General features: G+C 46.9%; 1 protein-coding gene across 1 annotated transcript in view; it reads left to right on the plus strand.

Moving 5' to 3' along the window:
* AHNAK (AHNAK nucleoprotein) overlaps positions 1-27,597 on the plus strand; it is a 71,382-nt gene that overhangs the window by 24,653 nt on the left and 19,132 nt on the right. Inside the window, exons 2-4 of the mRNA XM_084824816.1 lie at positions 22,378-22,471; positions 24,185-24,341; positions 26,396-26,583. Of these exons, the coding sequence (XP_084680942.1) occupies positions 24,185-24,341; positions 26,396-26,583 (345 nt within the window). The 5' untranslated portion in view covers positions 22,378-22,471. The remainder of the gene's footprint in view (positions 1-22,377; positions 22,472-24,184; positions 24,342-26,395; positions 26,584-27,597) is intronic.

Here is a 27,597-nt window from a genome sequence, read left to right on the forward strand (position 1 = left end):
CTGCGCTATGAAAGCTTTTCTCTCCCTGATGCTGCTATGTTTGTGTACTATAACAGGCGTCCCCTACCTGGTGCCTCCCAGATTCCCACCATGCCCAAATAGCCTCGCTCACTGGGGATAATGAGAGTTGTGGGCTGGGGAAGGCTGTGCTTTCCCTCTTATTCCTCCTACCCACGTCTTCTTGAAACCTTTGGCTTAAACCCAATCTTGGAATTGTTGTCGATCACAAGCGGAATATGAGCCAACAATGTGATGTGGCTGCAAAAAAGGCCAATGCTCTTTTGGGCTGCATTAATAGAAGCATAGCTTCCAAATCCCGGGAAGTACTAGTTCCCCTCTACTCAGCACTGGTTAGGCCTCATCTGGAGTACTGTGTCCACTTCTGGGCACCACACTTGAAGAAGGATGCAGACAAACTGGAGAGGGTTCAGAGGAGGGCAACAAAGATGATCAGGGGACTGGAAACAAAGCCCTATGAGGAGAGACCGAAAGAACTGGGCATGTTTAGCCTTGAGAAGAGAAGACTGAGGGGAGATATGATAGCACTCTTCAAGTACTTGAAAGGTTGTCACAGAGAAGAAGCCAAGATCTCTTCTTGATCATCCCAGAGTGCAGGACATGGAATAATGGGCTCAAGTTACAGGAAGCCAGATTCCGGCTGAACATCAGGAAAAACGTCCTAACTGTAAGAGCAATACGACAATGGAACCAATTCCCTGGGGAGGTGGTGGGCTCTCCCACACTGGAGGCATTCAAGACGAGGCTGGACAGCCATCTGTCAGGGATGCTCTGACTTGGATTCCTGCATTGAGCAGGGGGTTGGACTCGATGGCCCTGTAGGCCCCTTCCAACCGTACTATTCTATGATTCTATGAAACCCTTAGTCCACATCCCCAATCAAAACAAAGCTTCTAAAAACTAAATACAGTCACCCCACCTTCATCACATTATTACAATGTTCCCTGTCCCTATTATTTTCTCCTACTCTGGCAAAATATAGATTGGAAACTCCTTGGGGCAGAGACTTGGGAACTCAACTTGGGCAAGCACCGTATCAGCAGATAATTCTTAGAACTCCTCCTGGTCAGGAAGAAAGGAGAGAGTGGATCTGAAAGGCAGGAAACAGGCCAGGAATCGATGGGGCAGTAAGAGGAAGGTAGGTGAGTTCAGAAAATTCTGCTAGATGCCATGCAAACTGCAGGATTTGGGGCAGAAACCTGAAGCCGTTAGCCAGAAATGTGCAAGGGAGTGAAAGAGACAGGGCTCACTGGGCAGATGGGAGGAAATCAATGCAGAAGAGCAAGAACATAAATACAGATAGCCCTAAAATGTCTAAAGTTACTTAGGCTGCAGTCCTATACCCATTTACCTGGGACTAAGTGCCATTGAATGCAATATGATTTACTTCTGAGTAGACATGAAAAGGTTGCAAGTATGTCTTTGGGCACAGAGAGTCCTGTGCATGCTTAGATAGGAAAAAGTCCTATAACTCCCAGCGTTCCCCATATTAATACATTAAGGCTGCAATCCTGTGGAAACTTCCCTGAGAGTAAGCCCCATGAAACACAGTGAGCTTTACTTCTGAGTAAATATGTATAGGATTGAACTGGAAAATTGTGATTAATACATGAAAATGAATTTATACCAGTACCTTTGTGCTCATTGGAAGGCGGAACCAGGTTTGTTCCTTGGTGAAGAATTCTGCCTGCATGCCCTTTTCTTTGTATCTCTACAAATAAACATATAGCCAAGGAAAACCAGCATATTTGTTTTAATATTCAGTGAACAAGGGGTGTGCTGAACCACCAGCCAAGTGGACGAGCCACCTCCCTGGGGTCGGAAGACATGCCTTGGCAGTGACGTTTGAACGCTGTACTTCAATGTACCGATTTTTTGCATTTGGAATGTATTTCTACGCATGCCCTGTCTTTTATTGCAAGACATCCAGAGCCTGTCATCGCTTAGCTTTGGGAATCATTTCCAGTGCTACGGCTCAGCTCTGCTAAGCGTGACATGATGCCAAAGAACTGAGCACTTCCAAGCATGTATAGAGAGCTTCGTGTGCTCCACCGAATTGCCAGAACCCCTCCTTCACACTTCTGGGATTGGAGAGAAGCGCTACGAATTCCAGGGCAGGGTGGAGAATATTCCACCGCAGAGACTTCGTTGCTGGAGACGGAAGATCCAAACGGCGCCTCCCTCCTCATTAACTCAGGGCACAATCCACCGGAAAGTTCTCGTGTGCAAATCCCATTGCACAGCTTCTGCTCATTTCAGTGGGGCTTGCCTAGGAGAACTTCCTGGTGGATTGTGCCTCTTTATTCAGGCCTGTTGGTCTCCCGCTCCGCCACCCTTAAAGTCCACTGCCTCCACCTCTTCTGTGTAGTTTCTGGGCAGTCCCGCATATGGGTTCTGCACCAGTGCCAAATAGACCATAGAACGTTTGGCTGAGGACCTGCGCTCACGCTCTTCTCCCCTCAAGGGACACTTGGGTACGTTGCACACCCGAAGGGGTGAAGGTTATGCTCTCGTGCAGCCTTCTTTTCAGGTAGAGAATGTTTTCTTAGAGTTGGCTACTTGGGAGTTATCCCTTGTTTTTATTTCCTTGTGGGGTTTCTTTTCCCTCAAAGTCTGCCTTACCACACATGTATAAGGGAGCAGATATCATTCAGAATGTGCCAGTCGTGGTAAAACACTCACATCTCATGGCTACAACCAATGCCTTATTTCTGGAGAGGCAGTATGGTGTCGGGGTTAGAATGTTGGATTGGGTGAATTTCGGCTAGTCACTGACTCTCCGCCTAACCTACCCCACAGGGTTGTTGTGAGGATAAAAATGGAGAGGAAGAGGATCATGTATGCAGCCTTGGGCTCCCTGGATCAAAAGGTGGGATGCAAATGTAACAACTAACTACATAAATATTTGGACAAATAAATGCATTTGTTTATTACATTTTTGCTGAACTTTTCTTTCAAGGAGACCCGGGCAGCATGCAAGGGCTCAGCCCCTGTTGCCTCCTCACAACAACCTTGTGAAGTAGGTTAGGCTGAAAGAGAGTGACTGGCCAAAAGGTCACTCAGTGAGCTTTATAGCTGTATGGGGATTTGAACCCAGGTCTCCTGAGTCTCAGTCCAACACTGTGACCGCTACCCCAGACTCCAGGAGTGCTAAAGCTCTGATATGTTCCCAGAGTTGATCTCTCGGTATAGCACCTTTCCCCAAGCTGGTGCTCTCCAGACGTGTTCGACTACAGCTGCCATCATACCCAGCCAGTTGGGGGAAGGCTGTGATGCAGAGGCCCCATGTGTAACAGCCAGCACAGATGACTGCTCAAACAGCATCCATCCCAAGTCCCTGAACGGTCTCCCTTGCCCCTCTGGGTTGCCTCTGGGCTCGTGCCACGCCACTGTTTACTGCAGAAATGGGGCAGCCTGTTCTTCCCTCACGTCCAGCAGTATTCAGCTGGAGAACCGCTCTCTTCCGTGACGTCGCGGGAAAGCTATGCTCGTTCCGCCATCTCTTGCTCCTTTCCCCCGCCTGCTTTTCCAGTAATAACCTGGCCCATCCCGAGAAAGACCGAGCCGCTCACAGCTTGCGAGGCAAAGCAGATGGTGCTAAAAATACAGAGAATGAAAACATGTGGCCAACCTGCGAATAGAAGCAACTGCCCTTAGCCCTTGTGGTTGGCATAGCTCCCTGCAATGGCCGGTCTCCTCTTTCAAAGTCGGGGACGGGCAGACATGCGCCAGGACCCTGCCTCACTCAATGGCTCTGCTTTCTGCCAAGGCCTCGAAGCAGCTGGTGCTGAACCCGGGGATACGGACAATATGAGGGGAGAGGAAGGACGGCTGGAGGGATGGCAGAGTTTCTTGGTGTGTTTTTGGTGAGAGTAGGAGCCCCTCGGGGTAGCTTCACACACAGGGCCAGCACGAGACATTTTGCTCCCGGAGGCGGAGCAGTAGATGCCCTCCGCAGTCAAGGTGCATCATACCCAAGGCCACCCAAGTTATTTTGGCCCTTGGATGCAGAAAATCCCGCAAGTGCCTTTTCAGGTCCCAGAGCTTGGTCTGAAGGCACAGGAGGCAGCCACCTTGCTGAAGCTAAGCAGGTTTGGGTCTGGTCACTGCTTGGAGAGGAGACCCCCTTGGAACCACATGTAGCCACCTTGAGTTCCATGATGGAAGAAAGGGGGGATATAAATGTAATAAATAAATAATTCAATGCATTGGCTCCAAACTTAGGGTGCAATCCTATGCATGTTTAGACAGAAAAAAGTTCTACAACTCCCAGCTGGAAATTGTAGGACTTTTTTTCTGTCTAAACATGCATAGGATTGCGCCATTAGATGTAAGTCATGACTAACTTTGGTGTTATTCTGTACTGTTTTTATTTTTTTGTTTGTAATGTTTTCAATGTATTTACTGCCTAGAGAACTTCGGATACTGGGCAGTTTAAATGTATGGTAAACTTCCCTTCAGTTGCTTTCAGTGGGTCTACTCTCACCAAGTCTGGATCCAACCCAGTAACAATACTTTAATAACTAACGTTTTCCTGCCTCTTCCTTACACCAAAGATTTGCTGCCTGAGGCAGCCGCCTCGCTCTCTCTAAAGGGAGGGCCAGCCCTGTTCACACAGAAGACATTGTAGCAATTTGTCTAAAGCAGGGGAGGGTAACATGTGGCTGTCCAGATGTTATTGGACTGCAATTCCCATCAGCCCTAACCAAGATAGGCAATACTGGGCGATGATGGAAGTTGTAATCTGGGACCACATGTCTCAGGTACCACATATGCCTGATTGAAAGGCACCAGTTCACGTACATTCCTATCTAAGAAGTGTTTATTGCCTTTCTATCTCGCCCTTCAATCAGGGAGCTCAGGATAACATAAAGGGTGACGCCCCCCATGCACACTTTATTCTTACAATAAGCAGTTGAGTAGCCAAGATCACTCAAGGAGCTTCACATCTGAGCTGAGATCATCTGGATCCCATTAGTCTAACCGCTGCACCGCATGGTTTTTTAACATCAAAATATATGAACCAGCGTTTGGGTTAGATGCAGCTCTCCTTTGCATTTATGCATGGTGTCTTGGGGCCTGTTTGTTATAGGGATGGACCTAAATAGCTCCCTGGCCAACTTTTGCAGCCCTATTTAGGGAGGGCAAATTGTGGAGGCATTTGGCTGTTGGCTACGTTAATACAAGTATAGCTTCCAAATCCCATGAAGTACTGGTTCCCCTCTCCTCAGCACTGGTTAGGCCTCATCTGGAGTACTGTGTCCAGTTCTGGGCACCACACTTTAAGAAGGATGCAGACAAACTGGAGAGGGTTCAGAGGAGGGCAACAAAGATGATCAGGGGACTGGAAACAAAGCCCTGTGAGAAGAGACTGAAAGAACCGGGCATGTTTAGCCTTGAGAAGAGAAGACTGAGGGGAGACAGGATAGCGCTCTTCAAGGACTTGAAAGGTTGTCACAGAGAGGAAGGCCAGGGTCTCTTCTTGATCATCCCAGAGTGCAGGACACGGCATAATGGGCTCCAGGTACAGGAAGCCAGATTCCGGCTGAACATCAGGAAAACAGTCCTGACTGTTAAAGCAATACGACAATGGAATCAATTCCCAAGGGAGGCGGTGGGCTCTCCCACACTGGAGGCATTCAAGGTGAAGCTGGACAGCCACCTGTCAGGGATGCTTTGACCTGGTTTCCTGCGTTGAGCAGGGGGTTGGGCTCGATGGTCTTGTAGGCCCCTTCCAACCCTGCTGTTCTATGATTCTATGATTCTGTGTTCACAGCCCAGTGAAAAATCACTGGTAGGTTTGGCGGCAGGGCATAGCTGGCATGGTGGGGCGCCTGTCGAGGGCCCATACCCCAGCAGGGCCCCCCTAACAAGAGCCCCCTGGTCCTGCTCCCCCTCTTCCCCACTGCAACCTGCTTGTTCGCCTGCCTCCTGCTCTGGTCCGGACAATGGTGGTGGTGGGAAGGAGGAGCAGCAGATGCCGCGGCCTGCTTGCTCCCTGGCTCTCTGCCTCTCAAGCAAGTGATGAGGAAGAGGAAGAGGGGCCAGAGCAGCTGGTGATAAGGGCAGTGAAAAGTAGATTAATTGAAGGCGGGGACCCACTGGGGGCGGGCCTTGTCCAAGGCCCCTCAGAAACCTGGAGATGGCACTGTTTGAAGGGACGGGCTGCTCATCTCGACCAGTGTTGTTGGAGAACGCCTCCTACTCTCCCTCCTCCGTTTTGCTGTTCTCTGTACTGGCTCTGGCGACAACAGCAGGCCTTGATCCTTGGCAGCTTGGTCATAATTTTCCTGACCTCGGGGTGCAATGGATGCGGTGTTGCTCCAGGATATGGCGGGGGGGGGCATAATGCCACTTCCATTTCACCAGCCCCCCTCCCACTCTTCAGAAGGAAGGTTTTGCTCTATCTCTCACCCGCCCCACCCTGAGGATCGCTGAAATATTTATTTCAGCAGTCCTTGTCTTCACCTTAGCGAAGGGATGTGGTTTCTCAGCATTGTAATATGGCTATTTCAGTTAGAATCGTAGGTGCAACAGAAGGGACCTGTCTTAGCCACAAGACACCCACAGGCCTGTGTGGGTGCGTTACATTTTGCAATACGCTCTGAACAACGTTCATTGGTCACTAACTGGCTGCTGTTGCTGAGGGTTGTATTCCTTGGCTACGTAAGGTGCGTTTTGTTGACCGTGGGCTGTGCAACCAGCAGATGGGTGGCACAACTCGAGTTTCTGCTGGTTCAGACTTCTAGGGTGCAATCTTATGCACGTTTAGGCAGAAAAAAGTCTTACATCCCCAGCATTCCTCAGCCAGTTGTATGACTTTTCAAATGTCTAAACATGCATAGGATTGTGCCCTTAACTGATATAAAACCTGTAACATGGTAAAATGGGAGCAGAATTAAGAAATGAATTGAGAATAAACCTGCCAATATCATATTGTTGTTGTTGTTCAGTCGTGTCCGACTCTTCGTGACCCCATGGACCATAGCACGCCAGGCCTTCCTGTCCTCCGCTCTCTCCTGGAGCGTGCTCAAGTTCATCTTCATTGCATCGGTGATGCTATCTAGCCATCTCATCCTCTGCCGTCCCCTTCTCATTTTGCCTTCAGTCTTTCCCAGCATCAGGGTCTTTTCCAGTGATTTTTCTCTTCGCATTAGGTGGCCAAAATATTTGAGCTTCAGCTTCAGTATCTGTCCTTCCAATGAGCAGTCAGGGTTGATTTCCTTTAGGATTGACTGATTTGACCTCCTTGCAGTCCAGGGGACTCGTGAGAGTCTTCTCCAGCACCACAGTTCGAAAGCATCAATTCTTCGGCACTCAGCCTTCCTTATAGTCCAGTTCTCACAGCCATACATTACTACTGGGAAAACCATAGCTTTGATTATACGGACCTTTGTCGGCAAGGTGATGTCTCTGCTTCTTACTATGCTGTCTAGGTTGGCCATAGCTTTCCTCCCAAGGAGCAAGCGTCTTTTAATTTCATGGCTACAGTCACCGTCTGCGGTGATCTTGGAGCCCAAGAAAATAACATCTGTCACTGCTTCCATTTCTTCCCCTTCTATATGCCAGGAAGTGATGGGGCCAGATGCCACGATCTTCGTTTTTTTAACGTTGAGTTTCAAACCAGCTTTTGCACTCTCCTCTTTCACCCTCAACAAGAGGCTCTTTAGATCCTCTTCGCTTTCTGCCATTAGGGTGGTATCGTCTGCGTATCTGAGGTTGTTGATAATTCTCCCTGCAATCTTAATTCCAACCTGCGATTCATCCAACCCAGCATTTCTCTTGATGTACTCTGCATATAAGTTAAATAAGCAGGGCGACAATATGCAGCCTTGTCGTACTCCTTTCCCAGTTTTGAACCAATCGGTTGTTCCATGTCCGGTTCTTACTGTTGCTTCTTGACCCTCGTACAGACTTCTCAGGAGACAGGTAAGGTGGTCTGGTACTCCCATCTCTTTAAGAATTTGCCGGAGTTTGTTGTGATCCACACAATCAAAGGCTTTAGCATAGTCAATGAAGCAGAAATAGATGTTTTTCTGGAATTCTCTTGCTTTCTCCATGATCCAGCGAATGTTGGTGATTTGATCTCTAGTTATTGCCTATATACAAATCTGTGGTGCAACCACATTTGGGATACTGTGTACAGTTCTAGTTGCCACACCTAAAAAGGATATTGTAGAGCTGGAAAAGGGGCAGAAAAGAGCAACTAAAATGATCAAGGGGCTGGAACAATTCCCCTACGAGGAAAGGTTACAACAGTTAGGTTTTTTTAGCATGGGGAAAAGGCGAGTACGGGGAGACATGACAGGGGTGTACCAAATTATGCCTGATGTGGAGAAAGTGGAGACAGGGACATTTTTCTCCCTCTCTCGTAACACCAGAACCCAGCGGAGTCACCCCATGAAGCTGATAGGTGGGAGATTCAGAACAGTTCAAAGGAAGGACTTCTTCACACAGTGCAGAGGGAAACTATGGAATTCGCCACCACAGGATGTAGTGATGGCCACCAATTTGGCTAGCTTTAAAAGGGGGTTAGGCAAATTCATGGAGGAGAAGGCTATCGGTGGCTACTAGTCCTGATGGCTATGTGTGACCTCCAGTACCAGAGGCACTATGCCTGTGTACACCTGTTGCTGGGGAACATGGGCGGGAGGGTACTGTTGCGCTCATGTCCTGCTTGTGGGTTTCTCATGGGCAGCTGGTTGGCCACTGTGTGGGCAGAATGCTGGACTAGAAGGGCCCTTGGTCTGATCCAGCAGGGTGCTTCTTGCGTTCTTAGGAGCAGGCAAGTTTTTGAGTTGACACAGAACTGCTCACCTGGAGAGCCTTTCACCTCTGCCTGTGTGGCACAAGAAAACTGCTCATGTCACGGACCGTGAGAAATCAGTTAAGCAAATAATTAAAGACTCTGGTGAGCCCCAAAGCCGGAGAGGAGGCTGTCTGTTGTAACCCTGAGTGATGTACTACTCTAGATGTACTGCCTTTCTTTGGGCCTTTGCTGGGAGAGGCAGGTAATTCTTCTGCATCAGCAGAATCATCTATTCTTAGAGGAGGCTACCCTGTTGCATCTTTGGATGAGTCACTGCTTTAGGAGTGCATGCTTGGAAAAGTGACTCAGGCAGAAGCACACCACTGGGGGTAGGTTTTTCTTCCTGTTGCGCACCCTCCCAAAGTAGACCTTTTTGGGTGTGTGTAAGTGAAATGTGCTATCAGAAATGCAGAAAGGGCTGCTCTTACTGTATGCGAGCCGTGTGGCATAGTTCTTAGAGTGTCAAACCAGGAGTGTGGGGAGACCTGGGTTCGAATCCCCACTCAGCCATGAAGCTCACTCACTGGGTGACCTTGGGCCACTCACACACTTTCTCTCTCTCACCTACCTCACAGGGTTGTTGTGAGAATAAAAATGAAGGGGGAAGCAACCATGTAGGATATAAATGTAACAGCTAAATTGAGAAAAAATCTCGGGTTCCATTTCCGACCGTTCTCTGTCAGCTCTAGCTGGCTCCAAGACTCTGCAAAAGTTGCACAGCCTCTGCCTTTGCTCTCATCCAGCCTGGCTGTGTGTTATGAGTCATCTTTGTAGGCGATCACGCCCAGGCCTCAGGCTCCTGTCCAGAGGAACAAAGCCGGGTGTGGCTCTTTTGTTTCCACTTTTCCCAAGAATTCAGCAACTGAACAGTTCTGGCCGTGTGTGTGTGTGTGTGTGTGTGTGTGTGTGTTCCTGTATTCATGCCTCAAAACATGGGGTAGTGTCAATTTCAGGGTGTTGCAGGTGAGAGGGGAAAGTGACAGCATGAAATCACTTTTTAGTTCTGTCATTGCTTTACCACGAATGTGCCCTATGGAATGTGAAATGAATGAAACTCTTTGCCTGTGTTGATCTGTTCGAAGGGTGTGTTGTTATTTTTTTAACCTCTGTCTGCGGATGAAGAAGGCTTCCAGAGCAGTGTGCAAAGAGCAACACTAAGTCAGTTCCTTCCCTCGCAGGCTTACAATCTAAAAGACACGACACAAAAGGAAAAGACATTGCGAGGGAGGAGGAAAGAGAACGCAAACTCGGATGCTAGTTCTTAGTTACAGAGTTGTTCTACAGCTGGAACAGAAGCAGTGTTGGATGTAAAGAGCACAGGAACCCAACCTATTAATTTAACCCAGCATTGTCTACAGCAGCTGCCCCCAAACCAACACCCCCCAGGGATGTTGGACTACCCCTCCCATCATCCCCAGACACTGGGGGATGATGGGAGTTGTATTCTGACACCTCTGGGTGGAGAAGGCTGCTTAATCACCACAACGTATTGGCTGTCACGGGTTGCTTTTAAACTGTAAGCTTTCTGGGGGTTGGGTGCGTGGGAACCTTTATTATCATTTTTCACTTGGGAAACTGTCCAAGACTGCATATAAATAATGAACTGCAATAATAAAGAAAGGCTAAATTTGATTCCCCAGTATCTTCAGTTCAAATGTATGAGATGGCAGAGCAGGGAAAGACCTTGGAGAACTGTGGTGGAGCCATAACATAGTGGGGTGAGAGCGGTGTTGGGGGAGAGGAGGGAGACATTTAAAGAAGGAAACACTTTCTATTAAAACCAGCGCACTTTTCTTGTCTAGACAAGCCTCTGAGTTAACTGTGTTGGAGCAGGCACCGCAGAGAACTGGCAGCAGGAAAATTTTTATTTTATTTTTTAATGCTTCTTTGGCTTTAACCACTTTCTGTTGGTAGCTTCACCTTTTGTGGTTTGCTGGGAGGGGGTTCGAGCCTCTTCCGAGAGGCCAAGAATTCACTGCAGGAGGCTGGAAGGACGAACAATCGGCGTATTCTCTCTTGCTCGGATTTTGCAAAGAAGGCCTGTTTCACACAGATGTGGCTCCTGGTTTCCCCAAGCAGAAGGCGGTTCCGGTGTCAGCTGCTACAGCGGCTGTTTCCCAGTAAGGGAAACATGGTGCATATGAGTGCTAAACACGGAGGAGTCGGCAAACATTTGGACCGACGGTGCTAGTCCGTAAAGCACCCCCACTTTCCTCAGGAGCAAAGAGCGCTTGCCTCAAGCCCTTCCAGACGCAGCCTGCTGCAAAGCTCACCCTTCTGTAATCTGGAGGATTACAGCCCCCCAGTTGCTTCTCCAACCCTAACCTGAGCACGCAAGATGGCTCCCAGCTCAGTGTCCATTGAAGAAACAGTGGTCCAGAGCTCTTGAGCGAGCATCTTCTTATTAGCAAGCAATCATGTACAAACATTGGTCATGCTTTATCTCATCCCAAGGCAGACAAAACAAAGTTCCTGTAGTTTGAGCGCTGAAATCACTTGGTGCTGTTTCCTCTCTTATCGCGTTGTTGTATTTGCCATTTAGGTTTTACAATGCCTCAATCTCCTCTTTATTTGCGTATCGCCCTTTTCCTAATACAGAAGTACCCAGCCAACACCTCTCACCCCATTAGTGCCAGTTTCAGCCCACTTGCCTGGTAATTTCTGGCATTTTGTTTTGCGTTTTCCCCCCCCTTCTCTTCATCTGTTTTCCTTAGAAGTGATGAGTACAATGTATGATTTACCTATCACGGAGTGGCAAGTCTCTTCCAAGGGCTGGATTCCATTTCAGAGAAGTTCTTGGAGGCAAAAGAGCCAGGGCCCAAAACCCAAAGAATACCAGCATATTGTAGCTTACAACTCTTTCTGTCAGTAACTAAACCTTAGCAGAAGCATTTCAACCTTTTAGAATGGGAAAAAGCTGGAAAGCCACGAAATGATCGGCGACCGTGGGAATGGGAGATGGCCGGGGAAAGGGCGTGGCTGTCTGGGGGACCCCAAAGGGGCGGATTGGGCCCACCCCGATGTATCATGTTTGCCTGGCATCTGACAGAGCAGGCTGTCCCCTGAGGAAACGTAGGGCTAAATCGTTTCAGACCTATATGGTCAGCCATATTTGAGGCGCCATTTTGTTTCTTTTCACTTTCACAGGTCAAACTGATCTTGTGGAAACTTCCCTTTAAGGCTGGAGATTTGCGTGTTCTGAAAGACGCTTGTTTTCTAACATGCTTCACAACATGCAATGTGACAGTTTACATGTGGTGGGAACAGGCCTGTACCGACTGTGTGGTTTCTGAGCAAGAAACTTCACCTCAGAATGATCCTAGAAACGGTTGGCCATTTCACTCCTTCGTTTTTGAGGTATCACGGCACTTTTTGTCTTGATCTTGTGTGTTTTCTCAACAACCCCAGGAGAGAGGTCATGCTCTGTTATCCCTGTTTTATGGTTTTATTCATTCATTCATTCATTCATTCATTTTATTTTATTGTTGTGTTAAGTAAACCTGCCTTTCTTTGACTTAAAAGTCACGGTGGTCCAAGATGTTGAGCGGCTGTTGTTGTAGGTGCAGAGGAACAGATGTCAAGATACGGTTGAGGAACTGGGGCAGCCAGCCCATCCCTTAACTTGTTTACTCAGAAGTACATCCTGGTGAGTTCAATGGGATTTTCTTCCTAATAACAGTGCATGCAAACAAACATTAATTTGGGCAGATGAGGCTCTGCAGAAATACACTCGTCACATTGTGTACAGACATCTCTGTTCCCCACAAGTGTCAAGGTCTGACAAAATAGGCCCTGCTGGGGGAACGTCTGTAGGAGGAAAAGAAAACTGTGGCAGTGTGGTGTAGTGGTGAAAGTGTTGGACTGGGAGCTGGGAGGTCCGGGTATGAGTCCCCACTCGGCCATGGAAGCTCACTGGGGACTTTGGGCCAGATGCAGACTCTCAGCCCAACCTACCTCACAGGGTGGTTGTTGTGAGGATAAAATGGAGAGGAGGAGGATAATGTAAGCCGCCTTGGGTTCCTTGCCAAAGGAAAAAGGGTGGGATATAAATGCAATAAATAAATAAATAAATAAATAAAATATAAGTACATTTGCATGCGTCCTATGGCATAGACTACAGCTCACTAAAGTGGTCAACCTATGTCTAGGCTGTACCACTTCAGATTACAAGCCTCACCTCACATTAGTGGCTGTCCTCCATTATGGAAAAATCCCATCCACAAAGAAAGCCTGTCAGGGACAAGAGCTCTCCTTGACAGGCTAGCTTTCAAGCTGCAGAGATTTACTTTTGTAATCTCTCGTTATGCATGAAGGAGATTCAGCTGAGACCTGGGCCTTAGTTTATGTTTAGGATTGAGATTGCCAGTTGCCCAAGGCAGTCTCTTGCCAAAGAGGACTTTATGGCATGGCAGGAGGGCTTGGAGGAGATGGCATTGTCAGCTTCTGGGACAGTCCGGAGAGTCTGCTCAGTGCTGTACCAATCAAGGGGTCTCAAAGCAGTGTCCAGCACCAGAGGGCTATTTAAAAGGGGTTCTTTTCTTTTTTAAAAAAGAGGGCTTTTTAAAGGGGTTCTTCAGCTGTTCAGAGAATCTTTCCATCACCCGTGTGTGGGGTATGGTGGGGCAACTCTCTTGGTCTGCAGCTGGAACACCTCTAGGGGGAAAAAAAACCCTCCCAGGGCATCATAATTATCTGGGAGTTTCCAGATCTGAAAGACACATAAACCAAGGGCATTCCTACAGCCAGGGCTGCCCTTTAATGCTTTTGGAGACGTCCCTTCAGCATTTGGAGTGCCAGAGGCGAAATATTTTAAATAGCCGCCCCACCCCACCGCTCACTGGTCCCTGAAGTCCTTGCATCTCATGGTGCTTCTTCCTCCATCTTACCTGATTTTGTGGGTTATGATGGCTGTAGGTCACCATTGTACTGAAGCGAATGAGTAAATAAGGGTATGTATCTATCTACGGCAAGGGATTGAACCTCTTTCTGCCCAAGGGCCATATTTCATTTTGGAGACGCTCTTGCGGGCCACATTACAGTGGTGGGCATAGCCAAAGGCAACAGGGGCGGAGTCAAAATACCAAACCTAACCAATACGAAACCAAAATACCAAACCATACTAAAGCTTAATGCTCTCACTGCCGGGAATGAAGCCTTAGGAGAGGCATTTCAACCTTTTAGAATGGGGGGGGGGGGAGCTGTACAAAAACAGGGAAATGACCAAATGATGGGTGGTTGGGGGAAAGGGGGTGGGTGGGGCCATCCCTGGAGGGCTGGATTGGAACTTTGGTGGGTTGAGTTTGTCCTGTGGGCCTGAGCTTTTGCACCGCTATGTATTGTATATTGCAGCATTCCCCAACCTGGTACCCTGCAGATGTATTACGAAGGCATAATATAATGTGCGCACGTGTATGTCTCAGCTTTGCCTTCCCCAGCCTGGGGTTCCCAGATGATGTTGGACTCCAATTCTGATCATCCCCAGCCAGCATGGCCGGTGGTCAGGGATGATGGGAGTTGTAGTCCAGCAGCATTTGGGGACCCGAGGTTGGGGACCACTGCATAAACCGTGGCACAGTTCTGTAACGTTATAAAGACTACAGCCCATCATGTATAGAAGTCCAGTTTGTCAGTCCACTGCATTGGAACAGTTTATTTATTTATTGCATTTATATCCCGCCTTTTTTCCTCTTGCAAGGAACCCAAGGCGGCTTACTTTCTCCTCCTCCTCTTCCATTTTATCCTCACAACAACAACCCTATGAGGTGGGTAGGGCTGAGAGTCTGTGGCTGGCCCAAAGTCACAAAGTGAGCTTCCATGGTCAAGTGGGGACTAGAACCCGGATCTCCCAACTCCCAGTCTAACACTCTAGCCACCACACCACACTGGCTCCTTTTGATTTTCCTTTTTAAAAATAACAACACTAAAGAGATGCTGGGGTTCAAGTGTACCTGTGACCCCAAACACTGGCTCTCTTACCCTGGATGGAACAGGACTGGATGTACTCGGCAGCATTCTATGAGGGCAGCGTGGTGTAGTTGTTCAAGAGGTGGATTAGAGAATCTGTTCAAAGTGTTTGTGAATAATTATAAATACATACAGGCAGTGGAGGCTGGTGGCTCTGACATCAGCGGGCAGTGAATCCGCTCCGGGTTTCAGTCAGAACCAGTCAGCACTCTGAAGGAGCTATCGAAGGTGCTTTGCAGCCTTGATCTGCTTGGCACCTTGAATAGCTCTTTTAGAGTTCTGACTGAAACCTGGAGCAGATACACTGCCCCACAGTCCTCGGAGTCACCAGCTTCCACTGCATACAGGTCTCAGATCCTTGGCTCAGAGGAGTACTGGGGAAGAAAAGGCCCCTTTTGTTTGCTGGGCCAGCAAACAGCCAAAGGTTTGCTCCTTTAAAAAAATGCCCTGGGCTTCCATTTGGAAGAGTCTGCAAAATAGCATGTTTTGCAAACTCTTCCCCAAATCCCTTCTTTCAGTGCAAATTTAAAATACGCGTGTGAGGAGGGGGGTGGGAATTCAGTGGAAATCAGCCCACATCCACACCATGTCCTTTTCTCTATTGGCAGATCCTGTTTTCCAGGGTGTGCTGGAAACCCCAGATGATAGCAGCTGAACTAGATTCCCTAGTGAATTTTGCAAAATCAGTCAAAACAGCTGTTGAGAAGAGAAGTGTTTCTCCAGGACCAATCCTGCTGTTTTGGGGAGACCAGCTTCTCTCATCTCTCTCTTACACTATTTTATTTTGGCTATATGGTTCTGAAGCCATAGGTTATTGGAGCGAGCGGGCAGGTGGGTGGGGTCAACTACATAATACCTTTCTGCATGGGTTAAACTGCTTTGGAATAAGATAAATACATTTGTTTTCCTGCACGTTTTTGGTGATGGGGGCTAATTAAAAAAATTGCTGTTTCAAGAGACCTCATAGAATAATAGAATAGTAGGGTTGGAAGTGGCCTACAAAACCATCGAGTCCAGCCCCCTGCTCAGTGCAGGAATCCAAGTCAGAGCATCCCTGACAGGTGGCTGTCCAGCCTCATCTTGAATGCCTCCAGTGTGGGAGAGCCCACCACCTCCCCAGGTAATTGGTTCCATTGTCATACTGCTAACAGTCAGGAAGTTTCTCCTGGTGTTCAGCCGGAATCTGGCTTCCTGTAACTTCAGCCCATTATTCCGTGTCCTGCACTCTGGGATGATGGAGAAGAGATCCTGGCCTTCCTCTCTGTGACAACCTTTCAAGTACTTGAAGAGCACTCTCCTATCTCCCCTCGCTCTTCTCTTCTCAAGGCTAAACATGCCCAGTTCTTTCAGTCTCTCTTCATAGGGCTTTGTTTCCAGTCCCCTGATCATCTTTGTTGCCCTCCTTAGTTCTCTAGCATTTGTTATTTGTGGATGCGAATCCTGATCATGGGATTAAAGTGGCAAAAGAGAAGTGTTCGATGTTCCAAAATATAGACATGCTTTAACATTAGCTAGGTTCAATATTTACCTTCTGTACCGTTATAAGGATTTTCCTTCTGCTGCATGTTTATGTCCTTGTGGGACACCTGTTTTAGTATGTTGTTCATTTTATGAAGAGATTAGATCAAAACTATAGATAGATTTAAGATAAATACATTTGTCTTTGAATGAGCTAATTAAGTGTTATACTTCTGCAAACAAGAAAAACATTGATGTTTCTGCCAAAAATGTTGTCATGAGAATACAGTGAGAATAAAATTGGACAAATGCTGACTTAATGGCCTAAATTTGGGGTGTTGCTGTATTTATGCTGGTTCACGACCATAATAAATCTTTGATTGTTTGACAGTATTTCATAAGTCACATGAACCTGCCCCAAAAAAGCATGGTAACAAGATGCACCAGCAATGCTGTTTCCCTACTTTTCCCATATACAGAGTATATTTTTCTCCCTTAAGGAATGTTAGGTGTTGCTATATTTCAACAGCACTGTAGCTGGGGAAGAGGGATGGTTACCTCAGGGATGTTCCATGCTCTTTCCTGAATTTTCAGCTTCCATTTAACACGCAAGTTTCTAGTCCCTTTTAATTGTAGAGATATAGGGGAGAGCATGCACTCAGTATTTTACCCAATGACTCACTAAGGGCACAATCCTATGGAGGAGGAGGAATTGTCCTGCAGCACTGGTCATGATGAATAGCCCCTCCCTCCAAACAGTGCCGTCTCCAGGTTTTTGAGAGCAAGAGGCAGGCGAAGAAGCAGGTTGCAATTGGGAAGAGGAAAAGCAATTCCAGGGGTCTCTTGTCAGTGGACCCCTGCTGAGGTGTGGGCCCTTGGCTGATGCCCGACCATGCCCACCCTTGACACTGGCCCCGTCTGATTCTCAAATACAATGGTTGATGAAAAAAGAGAGAGAGGAAGGGACCTGGCATGTAAGCCCCAGCCTTAGATGCAAATGCTTCTTCTGTTTGCTTTTCTTTCACTTTGTTTCATCCTTAAGCGCTATGAAGTGTGGATTTCTTGTTTTGCCATTTTGTAATGTTGTGGAAGAACCCAGCATATAAGAACTCTGTCCTTAGGAAGCGCTGGGAACCAACAAAGTTTGGTGGTTGCTGCTCCATTTATGCAGTGCATTATGCACATCCATTTTATTATATTGTACTTTTATTATTGTACACCAGCCTAGAACCTGTTAGGATAAAGGGCAGTCTAGAACTTTTCAAAATTAAATAAGTAAATAAAGTTTCCACAATCGAATGGCAGGATCTGTAGTTTTAGAGATTTCCAGAAGTTCTGAAAAAAATAGAGATGGTAGACAGCAAAGAGAAAGAGAAAACATAGAGTAACGGCGGTGGGTGATGGTACCGTAAGGGCAAAGGATCACTGGGTCTAAGACAAGCCTTTAAAAGTGGGTGGGAGCTGCATTTTATCCCTGGTGTGCATGCCTGTCAGTGCTATCCATTTTATGCGACATGTTCAAGGTGCATGAAAGCTAATGGTGATAGAAGGCTCCTTTTGGAATGTTGATAGCACCCTATAGGACAGTTTATATATTTACTGGACTATCTTTAACCAAACCAACCAACACCCTTTTTGCTTTTTAAAACCCGCATGGGAGAGGACATTGCAGAGTAAATTGCTACAGAGTACAGTGTAGCATTGTGTGATCATGTTTAAAAATCTATTTAAATATTTATATACTGCTCTATATCTAACAAGATTCTGGAGCGGTGAACAATTAAAAAAAAAAAGAATCAAGATACAGAATTACACCATTTAAAGCCCAATTATATTATTACAATCTCTGTGTGTGTGCGTATTTACTGATTATCGTTGTGAGAATAGGTACACAAGTACACAAGAGTCCTTGTTAGATCTGTGTAACAATTTCCATCTGTGAAGTATTGTGGGGTCGGTTTGCAAGATGGCCAAAAGTAAGAAAACCGATAAAGCCTCGTGTTGTCATTTGCCATCTTGTCAGGCGGGCGTTGGTGTTACATTCCCATTTCAAATGTTGGCTCTTGAGGGTTCTCTGGATCAGGCCTAGCGTTGATGTCAGCAGCAGCCTTCCTCAGTTTTCCCCCTCCTCCTGTCTGGGCCAATCAGGTTTCAGGCATGACCTGAGCATGCATGTCTGTAGCTGTTTGAAAATGGAAAACTTTCTTCTTGCCTCCTCGAAAAGTTGGCACGGTGCGAAAGGCGGGGCATCGCAGCTGGGGCGGGTGTGCAAGCCAAAGCATGCAAAGCACTGCTTGTGAAGGCAGCACTGCCCCCTGGCTGTACCGTTTTAAAAAATTATGCAACGTGTCCAGTTGCGTCCCGTCTTTTCTCCCTGTTTGTCTTTTTTTGTAACAAGGGATGAACTCCTTCCCACTCTGCAGATAGGTAGATTCGATAGGCAGATTTTAAGGAGACAAAGGTGGCCAGCCTTTGTCACTTCAGTTTGCGTGGGCAGAAACCGGGACTGGCGTCAAGGGTAGGCATGGTTGGGCACATGCAGAGGGCCCACGCCCCAGCAGAGGCCCCCTGACAAGAGCCCCTGGAGTTGCTCCTCCTCTTCGCCGTCGCAACCTGCTTGCTCACCTGCCTCTTACTCCGGCCCAGACAACGGTGGTGGCGAGAAGGAGGAGCGGGAGCTGCCAGGGCCTCCTTGCTCTCCGGCTCTCTGCCTGCCAAGCAAGCAAGTGGGAGCCATGAGGAGAAGGAGGCTGAGGGGCAAGAGCTGCCGGTGACAATGGTGGTGAGAAGGAAGACTCGCTGAAGAGGGGGCCCACGGAGGGCCCTTCAAAACCTGGTGCCAGCAGTGGGAGAGACCGCAGCGCAGTGGTAGGACACCTGATCTGCATGTACAAGATCCCCAGTTCAATCTCCGTCATCTCTAGTTTAAAAAGATCTCTGGGGATGAGAAGCAGGTAACAGAAGATAGGAAAGACCCTTCTTTGTCTGAGAGCCTGGTGAGCCTCTACCAGCAAAACTGGACCAAAGACCTTACTCAGCATAAAGCACTTTGCGCATTAATGAACCCTTTCGTCTCTTCCAAGGGGACTGCTGTTATTCTGTTCATGTGCATCAGGATGTTGCTAGGCCTGGCCCCATGGGTCCCCGGATCTATTTCCCAAGGCCCCGGATCTATTTCCCAGAGCCCTGAATGTCTACTGGTGTCAGTGGAAGTTTTTTTTGCTTAGCTTAATTGCCATGCAGGGGGCAATTTTCAAGGAGGGTGTACCTGGGGAGGGGAGGGTTAACACCTCCCTCCCCACATGCTGCTCTACCTCCCCCCCCCCCGAATCTCTCCCTGCATGGCAATTAAGCTTAAAAAAATGTTTTCCAGTGGTTTGGGATGATTTCTGGCAGTGTGCAAACTAATTGAACAATTTCTTTTATTTCAGATTATTTGGATTAGAAATTAATCCAGATAATCCAAGTAATCACAGGAGGCATTGCCTCCTGTGAAATTTAAAGAAACCCTAGTCATCTTTGCTACTGTTGCATATATAGATATAAATCAACAAATGCAATTTTTAGGCAGATCTGCGTCCTCTGGGACCCAAATCTTTTAAGCGCCTTACAACATGAAGCAGAGCAGAGAGAGGACTTTCTCATCTCCTGCTCCTTGATCCTTTGAACTCAAGATGCTTTTAACTGGATTGAACCTGGGACTTCCTGCATGCAAAGTATGTATTCTACAAAAGCTTCTCTATCCGTTTCTCTGCTTGGAGCAATGTGGATGGTTCTTATTGTCTCTTTATGTTTCAAGGTAGTTTGTCCCCTGATGGTTCCTCCTTTTAGAGTCCAGGAGTAGGGAGAGCACAGCCTTCACATTCCCACCAGCATATGTACCATACCTTGCATGCTCAGGCTCTGGGAGCGGTTGACTGGCATGTGGCATGCTCAGCCAGCGTAGAAGCATGCACAGGCATGAGACAGAGCCACCCAAAGAGAGCAGGTCGGAACGGGTAAGGGAAAGGGGCTGTGTTAATCCTGCTTCATCCACTTTCCAGCATACAACCTTTTTAGTGTGTTGAAGTCCTACGGTATCACCGGCTTTGAAACAGTTTAGAGGTCATGTCGCCCCGTCTCAAGGCGGGCGTTGTAACGAAGGCTGGCTCTGCTGTGCAGCAGAGTGAAGCAATCTGCTTCAGGCGGCACCGTGAAGGGATGCGGGGTGGTGGTGGTGGTGGTGTAGATTAAGGCAGGAGTAGGTGCCTGTGTGGTGCAGCAAGACTTTTTAAAGCGCCAGCTGGAGCGGGGTGGTTGGCGCCATTTGGGCTCCAGTTCAGATGGGGCAGGAGGCATTTGGGCTCAATGTCAGGCTGCAAAATTGGACCATCATGGGCTGGCACTGGTAATACTGCAGCAAAGGGTATAAAGAAGGGCAACAAAAATGTTCATGGGGTTGGGGCATCTTTCCCGCTAGGAAAGGATAATGCATTGGGGGATTTTTAATTTAGAAAAAGATTATTTCTGTGTGTGTGTGTGTGTGTGTGTGTGTGTGAGGGGGTTAGGAATGTAAAGATAATGGGCACAATCCAACAGGGCACCGCCAATTCCCTTCCACAAGCGGTGAGTCCTGCTACTTCCATTGTGCAAGCAAGCTTATGAAACAAAGGTTTAGCGCTTCCTAAGGGACACCCTGAAATGAGTGGAAATGCTCATTTCTGGAAGGAGGCAGGTCAGCAGGGCTCCCTTGCAAGCTCCACCGACCTGCCTCCTTCCAGAAATGAGCATTTCTGCTCATTTCGAGTTGCCCCAGAAGTGCTAAATCACCATTGCTCAAGCAGTGGGGGCTGCTTGTGCAACGGAATTAGTTCCGTTGGATTCTGCCCAGTACAAGATCATGAGTGGTGCAGAGATCTGCACTGGTTGCCAGTTGTTTTCCAGACTCAATTCAAGGTGTCGGTTTTAACCTTTGAAGCCCTAAATAGCTTAGGGCCTGGCTATCTAAGGGATCACTTGTCTCGGTATGAACCTGCATGTTATTAACACCAGCAGGAGAGGTTCTTTCGAAGACACCCTTGCTTGCAGAGTCCTGCTTGTCGGCTACACGGGAAAGGGCTTTCTCTTGTGTTGCTCCCAAATTCTGCAATGCACTCCTGTTCGAGTTGCGACTAGTCCCCACTCTCTTTGCATTAAGGAAGGGGGTAAAGACGCATCTTTTAAACTTGCTTTTTTAGCGTTCTTATAGTTTTGAAGGCTGTTCTTAACATTGGACTATGTCTTTATTTCTTTATCATGCTTGTTTTCTGAGTTTTTGAAACCCATCTTTGTTTGTTCCTGAAAGGCAGTATAGAAATGAAATAAACAAATAATCATAAATAGAGAGGAAGAATCTTTTTGCCCTCGCTTATAATATGCATAGTCACCCTATGTCATTGCTTGGCTGTAGGTTCAAGGCAGGCAAAAGAAAGTACTTCCTCACACCACACACGATTGGCTGCTTTAGATGGCAGTTTCTTTTCTTTTTTAAGGGTTAGGGAAATCCATGCAGGAATTTGCTACCTCCAAATGGAACGCAAAGGCATTTGGGATACTGGGAAGGGAACAGATGAAGAAGGGAAATAAAAGAGCCAGGGATTGAGAAAACAAACCATGGTTTGTTTGATTGTCTGCCAGACAAACCCTGGATTAAACAAACCCTGGGTTAGCGTGGTGTGCAAACCAGCCCTGTGTCTTGGCTGGCAGAAAAAGGGTCATCTTTCTACTGGGCTGGCTGGTATTAGCGTGTCGACATGTGTAAGCTTCCAAGCACAGAGAATAGTTTTACCAAGCAGAACGCAAAAGCCACATTCCTGATTACCTTTTAAAAATAGTTCTGATTCCTCTTCTTTCAATAGTCCTACTTAGTCCTGTTCTGGCTGTTGAAATTTCACCAGGCATGCTTGAAATAGTTTAAAGCCTACCTTTGCAGCCGTGAGGAAATAGAGACTTATTAAAAAAAAAAAAGTGTGTGTGTGAAAGCTGACATGTGCCAAATAGAATTCTGACTTCCCCCCCTGCGCTTGTGTGGATTTGTAGAAAGCACACACATCCCATAACATTTGAAGTGATCTCATTCACCAACAGATTTTGTGTTGATTTCTTTCTAGGTTGGGAAGTTGGAACCAACATTACCAAAGGACTGGCAAGTGACAAGGAAGGAATTCCTGGGGCGGTTCCTGCCTGGACCAAAGTCCTAGAAAGGTGGGTGACTGAACAGTGGTCCAGTCTGTTCTTGCTTTCACCTTCATTAAACACCCACACAACGTTTTTGGTTTATGCGGTTTTTATTAGAATTGTCACCCAATTAAAGAAATCATAACTATTTAGGGTGTAATGCTATGCATGTTTAGACAGAAAAGAAGTCCTACAACTGCAGGGCTGGCTGGGGAATGCTGGGAGTTGTAGGACTTTTTCCTGTCTAAATATGCATAGCATTGCGCTTTTACTCATATAACCAATTAATTCAGGGATGAAGAACCTCAGGCACAGGGGACAAAATCTAGCCCTCCTGGGGTGTCCCCCTGGCCTTAACCTCTTACCCCCAACCACATTTCATTTGGTGGTTTCCTAGTTTTTGTGCAGTTTTCTCCCCATTCTAAAAGGTTGACTTAGTTACTGCCAAGAAGAGTTTTACACTAAAATAGGCTAGTATTTTTGGCATTTTATGGCCCCATCCCTTTTGTCTTTGGTCCTGCCCTTTTTTGCCTTCAGACCCGCCCACCAGTGGAATGCCCACCCCCCCGCCCTCGCTGCCCAGGCTTCTCTCAAATGGAATTTGGCCCTTGAGCTGAAAGAGTTTCTGCTCCTCTGAATTTATTAAATGAATGATTGATTGACTGATATTCAAACCTATGCAGATTCAAAGTATTGTCCCAACGGAGGGGGGCATTTTTTTAGTTTTAAGATGATGCATGGAGACAGCATCTTAGAGGCATTCTCCAGGACTTAGTGGTACAGTACCTGCTTTGCATGCAGAAGGTCCCAGATTCCATCCCTGGCATCTTCAGTTTAAAAAGTGGCAGGTAGCAGGTAGTGCGGAAAGACCCCGATTGAGACACCAGTTGCTACTTTGAATTAGAACAGACAGTTCTGGGATAGATGGAGAAATAGCCTGGGTTTGTATAAATCTGCTGCCCAGTTAATTTGGGGGCACTGTTGTTAATCAGTCAAAATATTTTTAAGGTGCTAATCTAACTGATTGATTAATTGATCTAGTTTTTGGAGAAATGCAGAGCAACAAAGATGCATTGCTATTTTGCAATGTTTAGCGGATTCTCCTAGTTGTGGACAACGGCTATATAAGGAGTGCAGGTTAGTGGGTAGAGCAGAAATCCAGGGTCGGAAAATATCACGTAGCCATTCAACTCACTGGCTGGCTTTGGGCCAGTTGCTGTCACCCTGGCCTGCCTCACCAGATTGTTGTGCGGATAATAATGGAAGGTAGACATCTATATGAGAGCCAGTGTGGTGTAGTGGCAAGAGTGTTGGACTAGGAGCTGGGAGATCCGGGTTCTAGTCCCCACTCGGCCATGGAAACTCACTGGGTGATTTTGGGCCAGTCACAGACTCTCAGCCCAACCCACCTCACAGGGTTGTTGTTGTGAGGATAAAATGGAGAGGAGGAGGATAATGTAAGCCGCCTTGGGTTCCTTGCAGGAGGAAAAAAAGGCGGGGTATAAATGCAATAAATAAATAAATCTATATAGCCCTGACTGAGCTCCTTGGAAGAAGAATGGGATAAAAATAACAGGAATAAAAGTATGTTCTCTGTACAAATCTACTACACCTCAGCCTTTTGGGGTGCAGAATTTGGATTCCTGCAGGGCAGGAATTTTATTTTTAAGCACAGAGTATTCACAGTACCATCTGTAGATTTCTTGTCCACTTGTTTATGCACTTTCTTTCTTTCTTAAGATGGAGAAGGAGGAAGAAGACACCCGGGAGATTTTGCTCCCCGACTGGCAAGGCAGTGGTTCTCACGGCATCACCATTGACCAGACAGACGAAGGCGTTTTTGTGAAACAGGTTCAGCAGGACTCGCCTGCTGCCAAAACGGGTGTCGTGAAGGAAGGTCAGTGGAGTGGTGTGTGGGGCTCGTCTGGGCATGACCATAATCTTTGGACAGAGAAAGCCCTAGCTTTTATCCCACTTCCTCCCTGTTGTTTGTCATCATGTTTATAGCCAGCAAGCTTCTAGTCCTCATGTTTTTTTTTTTAACGTTATACCGCCCTTCATATAAAACTTCACAGCAGAGTACCATTTTTAAAGAAATCCCTACAAGAACCAGCACTGAAACAAAAAAGCCAATCAACGATAAAAGAATCAACAATAAATCCAGCAATATCGCAATCTAGCAATCCCAGTTCAGAGTGCAGCAAATGTAGTGGTCATCTATTCCCAGAAAGCTTTCTGAAAGGGGAAGTGCTTTACCTCCCTGTCCCAACCCCAAAGGCGGCAGCATTATTATGGAAACTGGAGCGGGATCTCATCAGGAAAATTCAAACGTCAGGGAAATGCCAGTGTGTGTGTATTGCACATCTGGAAGGAGATAGTCCCTGATGTCACCATCCCAGTTGCTAGATTTTATACTTGTGTACAGGCATGAGATTAAAGGAAGCCGGAGAAGGATGTGAATACAGCCAGTGGGCTGTACTCAGGGAGATGAGAGAGGAACGCACGGCCATTCTATCAGCCCTGCTGAAAGATTTACTTTCCCCCCTCTTCCTTCCCCATTCCTTTTTCTTTGTGTGTTATGTCTTTTTAGATTGCAGGTCGCAAGCAGGGCCTGTCTTGTTTTATTGAGCCTTCTTTGGCTGAGGAGCAGAATAAAAAAAACTTTAAAGGTGCAATCCTATGCATGTTTTGTCAGAAAAAAGGCCTACAACTCCCAGCATGTCCCTCCCAGCTGAATTTTTTCTGACTAAGCATGCATAGGATTTTACTCTAAATAATAATACATAAGGCCAATTTGGCAGCAAGATTCACTGCATCCACATCGAAAGTAGAGGACTGGTTTCAAATGCAGTGATGTATAGTGGTTAGAGTGCCCGATTAAAACTGGGAAGATGTGGGTTCAATCTCCACCCGGTCATGCAGCTCCCTGGGTGACCCTGGGGCTAATCCCTATGGGTGACTAGAGATGGCCAATTTACCAAGCGGTTAATATGTGGGCATGCGTATCAGTACAGCCAATTGTGCTTGTTCTGGAGGGGGTTTCACTCCCCTTGAAGGATGAGGTGCCCAGTTTGCAGGGTGCACCTAAATCAATTACCGTCACTTGATAGATCAGCTGCAACCCTTTAAAAAAAATTTATTATTACATTTCTATCCTGCCTTTTTTCCTCTTGCAAGGAACCGGAGGCAGTTTACATGATTCTCCTCCTCCCTTCTCCATTTTATCCTCACACATTGGTCAGGTGGAGAGTTAGGGACTGGTCCAAAGACACCCAGTGGCTTCGTAGCCAAGTGGGGACTAGAACCTGGATTTCTGAGTCCCAGTCCAACACTCTCACCACTACACCACGCTCGCTCTTATCTGGACAGAGATAGCTTGCTGACAGTTATTCATGGTCTGGTAACCCTCCTGATTGGATTACTGCAGTGTGTTGCATGTGGGGCTATCTTTGAAAATGGGTTGGAAACTTCCCGTAGTCCAAAACAGACTAACTGGGATTGGTCGATATGATCAGGTGCCCCTGCTGAATGGAGTAAAGCAGGTGGCCTTGTGAGTTCTGGCACCTTCTGAGTTGTGGCCGCTCAAGCTGTTATCTCCTTCTCCCAGACATGTTTTAATTTTTATTATCGTCTCTGTTTTTAACGCATTTTTAACCTGTTTCATTGTGTGAGAACTGAGAACTTTTTGTCACAGGGAAGGTATAGACGGATGTAAAAAATAAAAATGAAAGCTATTTGGGGTAATTTTACACCTTAAAAACCACTTATTTGCACTCTGTGCCGAGCCCCCTCATGACACAACACACAAAGACCTGTAACTTCAAGAGCTATGACTGCAGTTTCGTCATCATCCCTTCAGACATACTGTGGTAACCTGACTATTATGGGATTAAAATGCCTTCTCAGCATGTAGGGGTGTGTGTGTGCATCTTTCTTTCTTTTTTTGTCCAGGCGATCAGATAGTGAGTGCCACAATCTACTTTGACAACCTGCAGTCCGGGGAAGTCACAGAGCTCCTGAAAAACGTGGGCCACCACACGGTCGGTCTTCGGCTGCAGAGGAAAGGTGACCGTTCTCCATTGCCAGGACAGTCTTGGTCCCATGACGTGTTTGCTCCGAGGAGTCCAGAGGTTGTACTGGTGAGTTCCAAAATGGAGAATCCACTTCTTCAGGGGATGGAGGAAGAATCAGAGATGGATTGCTCAAGGAACTTTGAAGGAATGAACTGGGTTCAAACACACTGATCCATAGAATCTCAGAATCATAGAAGAGTAGGGTTGGAAGGGGCCTACAAGGCTGTCGAGTCCAACCCCCTGCTCAGTGCAGGAATCCAAGTCAAAGCATCCCTGACAGATGGCCGTCCAGCCTCGCCTTGAACACCTCCAGTGTGGGAGAGCCCTCCACCTCCCTAGGTTATCGGTTCCATTGTCATATTGCTCTAACAGTCTGGAAGTTTCTCCTGATGTCCATCTGGAATCTGGCTTCCTGTCACTTAAGCCTATTATTCCATGTCCTGCACTCTGGGATGATCGAGAAGAGGTCCTGGCCTTCTTGGAGCCTTGAGCATTCTGGGATACCAGACAAGAGCTTCCTCAAATTTAAAATCGCAATCAGTGCATGATCAGTGAGGCATTTGACAACATGTACTGAAAGGTTATTTTTTCAAAAGGGGGGACCTACTTCTCATGGAAGTGGCCCATCCGTGTCTGGACTGTACCACTTCAAATGACTGGTGGGGACTCATGTGACTGAATGCTACTTCAAAATGCCCTGCATATAGAAAACTAGTATATTAGGGAGAAGCTATGCTAGAACTGTTCTTGCTGACATCCAATTTTCTGTGTGCAGGGATTTATTTTATTTATTTATTTAGCAGGGAGGAGTATTCCAATTTGAAGTGGTACAGCCCAGACACAAAGTTTATCATTTAGTGGGGGAACTAAGCCATAGCTAGGCATTTGTGATGTTGACATTATTCACTCCCCATTCTTCTCTGTATGTGAAATAAGAACTAAATGGCATTTGTATTATCTGAAAAAGGTAACATGCATCATCTCTTGTGTGCAAAATCCATTTACAGCACCATCCTATACATGTTTACTGTGAAGCAGTGTGTCAACAGAGCTTGCTTCCTAGTGAATGTATGTAGGATT

The sequence above is a fragment of the Heloderma suspectum genome, chromosome 17 (assembly GCF_057233095.1).
Source record: "Heloderma suspectum isolate Gila_16-S chromosome 17, 16-S_ref, whole genome shotgun sequence".
Taxonomy (NCBI): Eukaryota; Metazoa; Chordata; class Lepidosauria; order Squamata; family Helodermatidae; genus Heloderma; species Heloderma suspectum.